The sequence below is a fragment of the Aotus nancymaae genome, unplaced genomic scaffold, assembly GCF_030222135.1.
Source record: "Aotus nancymaae isolate 86718 unplaced genomic scaffold, 86718_ANA_hifiasm-v0.15.2.pri h1tg000108l, whole genome shotgun sequence".
NCBI classification, from domain to species: domain Eukaryota; kingdom Metazoa; phylum Chordata; class Mammalia; order Primates; family Aotidae; genus Aotus; species Aotus nancymaae.
Window position 1 is genome coordinate 40,492,462 of NW_026988523.1, and position 8,542 is coordinate 40,501,003.

General features: G+C 40.5%; 1 protein-coding gene across 3 annotated transcripts; it reads left to right on the forward strand.

The window, feature by feature from the left end:
• Positions 1–367: 367 nt before the first annotated feature.
• DUSP12 (dual specificity phosphatase 12) lies at positions 368–7,867 on the forward strand. 3 transcript variants are annotated; one of them, XM_012449583.3, is made up of 6 exons: positions 368–742; positions 2,315–2,428; positions 2,512–2,630; positions 2,999–3,095; positions 3,731–3,917; positions 7,461–7,867. In XM_012449583.3, exons 1-6 carry the CDS (start codon positions 396–398, stop codon positions 7,620–7,622), a joined length of 1,026 nt encoding a protein of 341 aa, XP_012305006.1. In that variant the 5' UTR covers positions 368–395; the 3' UTR covers positions 7,623–7,867. The 3 variants fall into 3 exon arrangements, with proteins under 3 accessions (XP_012305006.1, XP_012305007.1, XP_064226427.1); XM_012449584.2 differs by having other exon boundaries at positions 368–685; XM_064370357.1 differs by lacking the exon at positions 368–742 and adding an exon at positions 830–989 and having other exon boundaries at positions 2,302–2,428.
• Positions 7,868–8,542: the final 675 nt, after the last annotated feature.

Consider the following 8,542-nt stretch of genomic DNA (forward strand, 5'->3'; position numbering starts at 1 on the left):
TGGTTTTATAATATTGAAAAAAATTTTACTTCAAATGCTTAACATGATGCTTCTGATTCAGTTGGTGGGACCTTTATTTCACATTTGAGTTCAGCTGCTCCTGATGTCCCTTTCCTAAAAATCTCAATGCTAAAAGCTCGAGAAATCCTGTAGTTGGTGAAGTTTGTCCTTTACCATCAGCTTTGGGGGTGGGGGTCGGGCGAAACACGGGTGAAAAGGCAGCGCAGAACAAGGCTGAAGCTCCCCCCTCAACAATAAGTTCGTATTCCCGCGGCCGACATGGTCCTCCGAGGGAGCCGCTGAGCGGCTGAGGCTGGCGGGTCCCGGGGAAGGACGTTCTAGCAGGAGCCTACTCGATGGTAGGGAATGGAGCGGCCTGGTCTTCGGGCGCGGCCATGTTGGAGGCTCCGGGTCCGAGTCATGGCTGCGAGCTCCGCAACCCCAGCAGCGCCGTTAGAGCAAACTGCGTCGGAAAGATGCTGGAAGTGCAGCCAGGACTCTATCTGGGTGGGGCCGCGGCCGTCGCGGAGCCAAACCACTTGAGGGAAGCGGGCATCACGGCCGTGCTAACGGTGGACTCGGAGGAGCCCAGCTTCAAGGCGGGGCCTGGGGCCGAGGGTCTATGGCGCCTCTTCGTGCCAGCTCTGGACAAACCCGAGACTGACCTGCTCAGCCATCTGGACCGGTGCGTGGCCTTCATCGGCCAGGCTCGCGCCGAGGGCCGTGGGGTGTTGGTGCACTGGTGAGTGGCCGGGTCAGTGGGCGACGTGCCCCGCCAGGCTTCCAGCCGGCCCCCGTCGCCCCTTTCCTTCCGAGGCCCTTAGGGGAGTACTAGGGCGTTGTCATGCCGCGTGAACCTCCTCCCGGTGCCTCCCGTAGGAGGCGGGTATTTAAGAGAGGTGGACGCTGGAGTCTGGCGCCTGGTGTGTGTGCAGGCTTTCATTCAATTCATGGTTTAGTTGGTTCTTCCTGCAGCAACAAAGGACGGGGTAGGTGTCATCTGGTAAATGACAAAGTCCCTACACCCCAAGGATTTTACAGCTCTGTAAGAGAAGCTAGACACCCACCCCAATGATTGTAATGCAAATTAGGTTGCTTCCTGTCTGGTAAACGGGATTAACAAAGATTTAGGGTTAATGTTTTGGGATGGGTGGAGGGTGGTTGATGAAGAGGTGAATTGGTTTGGATCTAAAGGATCCCTGGGCCTTGCCTAGGAAGGAGATGATTGCTGCAAAGACAAAAAAAAAAGAAAAAAGAAAAAAAGGGAATCCCTGCTGGGCGCGGGTGGCTCATGCCTGTAACCCCAGCACTCTGGGGAAGGCTGAGGCGGGCGGATCACGAGGTCAGGAGTTCGAGACCAGCCTGGCCAATATGGTGAAATCCCGTCTCTACTAAAAATACAAAAATTAGCTGGGCGTCGTGGTGCTCGCCTGTAGTCCCAGCTACTGAGGCAGGAGAATCACTTGAACCCGGGAGGCGGAGGTTGCAGTGAGCTGAGATCGTGCCACTGCACTCCAGCCTGGGTGACAGAGCCAGACTCCTTTTCAAAAAAAAGAAAAGAGAAAAAATGGGAATCCCTAAGCAGTTCTTGGTTGGATTGGAGTGTAATAACAATAGTTTACATTTATTGCGCTCATAAAGGACAGAAGACACTGATAGACTCGAAAGAAGTCAGACCAGATCTCGAGGTCCCCGAACGCTAAGATGAAAGGAGATTGGATTTGTTTTTTTGTTTTGTTTCATTTAATTTTGAGACATGGTCTTGCTCTCTTGCCCAGGCTGCAGTGTAGTAGCGTAATTACGGCTCACTGCAGTCTCAACCTCCCAGGCTCGAGTGATCCCCCCGCCTCTGCCTCCAGAGTAGTTGGGACTAGGACTACAGGCGCATGCCACCACATCTGGCTAATTTTTTATTTTTTTTTGTAGAGGCGGGGGTCTCACTTTGTTCCCCAGGCCCGTGGTCTCCAATTCTTGGGCTCAAGCGGTCCTCTCTCTTCAGCCTCCTAAAGTGCTGGGATTTCAGGCATAAGCCACTGCACCTAGCCAAAAGTTTAGATTTGTTCTGAGCCTTTATAAAATTTTTTTAAATTACTGGTACTATTTTTGAATAGGTAATACATTCACATGGTTCAGAATTCAAAAGGAAAAAGGAATAATTCTTTTGTACATTGATGATATTTGAGAGGCAATGTGTTTATTTAAGAAGTAGAGATGAAATGGGCCTAAACTTTACTGTTAATAGGGGACTAGGTTTTTTGTGTTTTTTTTTTAATTGTTGCTATTTGCTGTTTTATTTTAAAGGTCTCTTTTTCAGTCATGCAGGAGTCAGTCGAAGTGTGGCCATAATAACTGCTTTTCTCATGAAGACTGACCAACTTCCCTTTGAAAAAGCCTATGAAAAGCTCCAGATTCTCAAACCAGAGGCTAAGTGGGTTCTTTTTTATAGTGATAATTCTGCTTTTGTGATGTGATTTTTAAAAAATGAAACTATGTATTTCTTTGTCATTACAGGATGAATGAGGGGTTCCAATGGCAACTGAAATTATACCAGGCAATGGGATATGAAGTGGATACCTCTAGTGCAATTTATAAGCAATATCGTTTGCAAAAGGTTACAGAGAAATATCCAGGTAAGTAATAATTGCTAGTGTGTAATAGACTTTTTAGATGTCATTTACTTTGGCATTGCATGCATTACCTCACTTCCAGCAATCCCTGAGAAACTGTGATTTAGCCAGAAATAACCTGTTCAAAATCACATGGTTTATAAATGGCAGGTTCAGGATTTGAACTCAGGCAGTCTCTGCCCAGAACCTAAGCACTTAAATCACTGTCCTCTCCTATTTTAGCCTGATTTGTCAACACTGGAATTTAATTTAATTTAATTTTTTAAATTTCTGAGGTTATCACTTGTTGCCTCAATTTGATATTAACTGAATTTATCTGAAAATGCAGAGCTGACTTTGACAAATAAATATATTTTAATTATGTCATATAGAATTGCAGAATTTACCTCAAGAACTCTTTGCTGTTGACCCAACCACTGTTTTACAAGGATTGAAAGATGAGGTTCTCTACAAGTGTAGAAAGTGCAGGTAAAATATTTTGTATCCTTTGGAGATTTTATCTTGTCTCAGTAGCTGAAAAGTACTTAGCGTTTTATTTTCTTAAATGACTATAGGAGGATTTTGTTTAATTGAATAATACAGAAAGTTTCAGTTTAGATATGCTTTCAGGAAGAATATAAATTCTTAAAAAGAGAAATAATCAGATTGTAGGGGTTACTGAAAATTTGAGTAGCATAATCAGTGTTACATTATTTTGTCCTTTAAGAAATATTGCACACTTCGCCAGGCACGGTGCCTCATGCCTGTAATCCCAGCACTTTGGGAGGCCAAGGCGGGCAGATCACATGAGGTCAGGAGTTTGAGACCAGTCTGGCCAACATGGTAAAACCCCATCTCTACTAAAAATACAAAAACTAGTTGGGCGTGGTGGCAGGTGCCTGTAATCCCAGCTACTCAGGAGGCTGAGGTAGGAGAATTACTTGAACCCAGGAGGCAGAGGTTGCAGTAAGCCAAGATTTTGCCGTTGCACTCCAGCCTGGTCAACAGAGTGTGAGACTCTGTCGCAAAAAAAAATTTAAGGAAAAAAAAAGAAATTGCACATTTCATCCATGTTTTCATCCTTTTGGAAGTCATTAATATTTGTGTTTGTTTGGGGGTTGCAGGCGATCATTATTTCGAAGTTCTAGTATTCTGGATCACCATGAAGGAAGTGGACCTATAGCCTTTGCCCACAAGAGAATGACACCATCTTTCAAGCTTACTGCAGGGAGGCAAGCTCAATGTACATCTTATTTCATTGAACCTGTACAGTGGATGGAATCTGCTTTGTTGGGAGTGATGGATGGACAGGTGAAAACACATTTTATTTTCTACAATTTTAATGAATCATCTATATTTTATTCCTTCTTGCATTTTAAACTCTATTTTAACTAGTGTTTTACTCCATTTCTTAACTCCTTTATTTCTGAAGATAATATCTTTCTATTGTAGATAAGACTCTAAAAATAAAATATTTTTCAAAAGCCAGCTGATCCAAAATAGTGAATCACTTCTGATTGAGAGCCCTGGTCTAAGTTAATAAATTTCCTTTAAGGCTATTTATATTTTCTCAAATATAAGACTAACATTTATTTTTAAACTAATTAGAATATATTGGCTGGGCCCGGTGGCTCATGCCTGTAAATCAGAGAACTTTGGGAGGCCAAGGTGAAGGATTGCTTAAGCCCAGGAGTTCAAGACCAGCCTGGGTAACGTAGTGAGACCCCATCCCTATAAAAGAAAGTAAAAAAATTTTAATTAAAAAAAATATATATGTATGTATATAAAATAAAAAATATATTTAACAAAATTTGAACTTTGTAACAACAGTAGGGTAAGTCAGGGATTTTTAAAGGTTAAAAGTTCTTTCTTTTTCTCTGTTGGCTTCCTGTATGTGTCTCTCTTTTTTCTCTGATCTTTCAGGAAAGTGAAATTTAGTATGTTTTGCTATGAGATTCTTTTTCATTTCCAGTTAAAGAATGCAGCTCATCCTATTGCTCCTATAACCAGTGGGTGGGGGAAAAAAAAGAAAGAATGCAGTTCATGTGACATCTTACATAAAAATGTGTTTAACTTGGTTTGAGTGTGCCATGACAGCCACATTTCTCCTTTAGGTTTACTTGATATTCATGTGAAGGTATTCTATAATAATAATCTTAATGATTTTGAATGTTTGTATGATTTGTATAAAAGTTTGTATAGTGGCGATTTTATGAAACCCGTTAACTCTATTATATAATTTGAAGAATGCCATAGCTTTATAAAATTGGTAGAGCAGTTATATTTACATTTTATGCATGAGGAAACTGTTTATCGGTTAGTGTCTTGCGTAGAAGGTGGTACCCTATGATCAAACTCACATTTTCGAATGATGCTGGTTTTTAAAAAAACAACCTTATTATAGTATAAGTCACAGGACATATAATTTACCTATTTAAGGTGTCCAATTCAGTGGTTTTTTAAAAGTGTATTCACAGTGTTTTTTGCAACCATCATCATGTATTAGTCCATTTTCACACTGCTATTAAGATAGTACGTGAGACTGGGTAATTTATAAAGGAAAGGTTTAATTGACTCATGATTCTGCATGGCTGGGGAGGCCTCAGGAAACTTATAATCATGTTGGAAGGGAAAGCAGGCTTCCTCTTCACAAGGCGGCAGGAGAGAGAAGCATGTGTGAAGGAGAAGCTGTCACTTATAAAACCATCAGATCTTATAAGAACTAACTCACTATCACAAGAACAGCATGGGGGAATCCGCCTCTATGATCCAGTCACCTCCCTTCCTCCACATGTGGGAATTACAATTTGAGATGAGATTTGGATGAGGACACAGAGCCAGACCTTATCACATTACCATTCACATCACCCTAAAAATAATGTACACATTGTCAGTCACTTCCCTTTCTTGATGGCATCATTTGTAGCAGTTAGAGTTTTTAATTTCGGTTATATCTAATTCATCGGTTTTTCTTTTTTGTGGCTTGTGATTTTGACTTTCTGATTTTATTTAACCTGGGAAGCAAACACACACCCTCCAACCAAGTTAAATACAGTTTTATGTAAGATTCTGAATCCTGTGCATACTTCTTTGTATACATATTTGAATTTTTTTCTATAGAATATGTACCTAGAAGTGGAATTCCTGGTTCAAAGAATGTGTGTTTTAAATATTAGTGATATTCTAGGACGATATTCAAAATGCCCATACAGATTTGGGTTTCAGTAACTGAATGCATGTACCCATTACCCCATATCCTTGACATGATAGATACTATACAACTGGTAATGTTTTGTCAACCTGTGGGGTAAAAAATGTTAATCCTAAAATGTTTAATTGGAATTTTATGAAAATAGTCATCGACCACCATCTTTATATATTTACCAGCCATTTATAGTTTACTTTTCTATAAATTGCTTTCATATTCCTGGGCCCATTTGTCTATGGGTTTTATAAACTCTTTCTTACTGATTTTTTTTTTTTTTTTTGAGACAGAGTCTCACTCTGTCTCCAGGCTGGAGTGCAGTGGCACAATCTCGGAATCTCCGCTCACTGCAACCTCCGCCTCCTGGCTTCAAGTGATTTTCCTGCCTCACCCTCTCAAGTAGCTGGGACTACAGGTGCGCACCACCACACCCAGCTAATTTTTGTATTTTTAGTAGAGATGAGGTTGCACCATGTTTGGCAGGCTGGTCTCAGTCTCTTGACCATGTGATCTGCCCACCTCAGCCTACCAAAGTGCTGGGATTACAAGTGTGAGCCACTGTGCCCTGCCTTCTTATTGATTTGTTGGAACTTTATATATTCTAGATGTTAATAGTTTATCTAATATATTGTAACTATTTTCTTCAGTCTATTGCTTTTCTCACATTTTTTGTATGTTTTGTCATTAAAAAATGAAAGATATTTACATAATCAAATTTGTTAGTTTTTTTATTTGTGGCTTCTGAATTTTTTTTTTTTTTTGAGATGGAACCTGTCACTTAGGCTAGAGTGCAGTGGCACGATCTCAGCTCACTGCAACCTCTGCCTCCCGAGTTCAAGTGGTTCTCCTGCCTCAGCCTCCCAAGGATTACAGGTGCCTGTCACCATGCCTGGCTAATTTTTGTATTTTTAGTAGAGACAGGGTTTTACCATGTTGGCCAGGCTGGTCTCAAATTCTTGACATCAGGTGATCTGCCCACCTCAGCCTCGCAAAGTGCTGGGATTACAGGTGTGAGCCAGCGCATCTAACCCGCTTCTGAGTTTTATGTCTAGATTTTGTATAGCTCAAGATTAAAAATAAAAACCCCTACCTTATATCATGCACAAATCAAAGAGCTAAATGTAAAAAATAATGCTTAAGTACATTAGAGGAAAATGAAATTGACTTACTAGGGTTTTTTTTGATTTAGCTATTTTCCTGGAATATCAATTTGTCTTTAAGTAGCCAAGAATCTGACTTATATGCTGTCAATACATACAATTAGTAATATAGCGTGAAAATCCTAACACACTTTTCTGTACTTTAGCCGTGATTTTCATTTGAAATCCTAAATTATAAACTAATTTAAAAGCTATATATGTATGCCACATCCATGAAACCTTCCTTAAATCACAAGCTTCACTTTTCTCCCTTCGAGCTACATCTGTTCCTCCTCTAAACTTCCTGAATACAACATTCTTCCTATGCAGTAACTGTAGTCTAGTATCTATTACAGTAAGTTTCCAATGCATTTTATCTTCGTGATTAGATTATAAACTCAAGGCGGGGACTGTGCCTTACTTGTTTTAATAGCCTGTATTGAATACCAGAGGTAATGACTTGTTTTATATAAAGTGAATGAATAAAGTAACACATTTGCTTTATTTCAGCTTCTTTGTCCAAAATGCAGTGCCAAGTTGGGTTCCTTCAACTGGTATGGTGAACAGTGCTCGTGTGGTAGGTGGATAACACCTGCTTTTCAAATACATAAGAATAGAGTGGATGAAATGAAAATATTGCCTGTTTTGGGATCACAAACAAGAAAAATATGAACATAATATTTTACAGCTTGGGAAGAAACCTGCAGATGATACGTGCTGCCCTTCTTACCATCCATGGCAGATTGTTTAGGCTATCAACATTTCATTTGAAATGTGAGAAGATAAAATCACTTGATGTAACCTGGAAACTATGCTTTGTTAGCTTATTGCATGATATAAGTAGAATACTTTACATGGCAATCAAAATCTTTTAGTCATATACATTTTATTTGATATTAAAATCTTTTATAACCAGATACTGTCTGCGTTTCATGTATTTTTTTAAGTTCTGATTTTTGGAATGTTATGTGATCTTAAGGTCTGTATAGACAAAATTATTTACAAAAAAATTTGAAACTATTAAATTTAAATGGATATTCTTTTATTTTCAGAAATGTAAAGCAGATTCGTTGAGACATATTTTGGAATTATTTCTCTTTCTTCCTTTCCTTTCCCTTCCCTTCCCCTTCCCCTCCCCTTCCCTTCCCCTTCCCTTCCCCTCCCCTTTCCCCTCCCCTTCCCCTCCCCTTCCCCTTCCCTTCCCCTCCCCTCCTCTTCCTTTCCCATCCCCTCCCCTCCCCTTCCCCTTTCCTTCCCCTTTCCTTCCCCTTTCCTTCCCCTTCCTTTCCTTTCTTTCTTTTCTTTCCTTTTTTTTTTTTTTTGAGACAGACTCTCACTCTGTTACCCAGGCTAGAGTACAGTGGCAGGATCTCAGCTCACTGCAACCTTCACCTCCCAGGTTCAGGTAAATCTCCTGCCTCAGCCTCCCAAGTAGCTGGGATTATAGGCGCCTGCTACCATGCCCAGCTAATTTTTTAATATTTTTAGTAGAGGCAGGGTTTTGTCATGTTACCCAGACTGGTTTTGAACTCCTGAGCTCAGGCAATCTGCCCATCTTGGTTTCCCAAAGTGCTGGGATTACAGATGTGAGA

What these genes read in the sequence shown, in the direction of transcription:
- DUSP12 (XM_012449583.3), top strand. Translation starts at nt 396, where the DNA reads ATGTTGGAGGCTCCGGGTCCGAGTCATGGCTGCGAGCTCCGCAACCCC. An exon ending in CGTGGGGTGTTGGTGCACTG is followed by an intron (nt 743 to 2,314) that starts GTGAGTGGCCGG and finishes TCTCTTTTTCAG; the next exon opens with TCATGCAGGAGTCAGTCGAA. An exon ending in GGTTACAGAGAAATATCCAG is followed by an intron (nt 2,631 to 2,998) that starts GTAAGTAATAAT and finishes TATGTCATATAG; the next exon opens with AATTGCAGAATTTACCTCAA.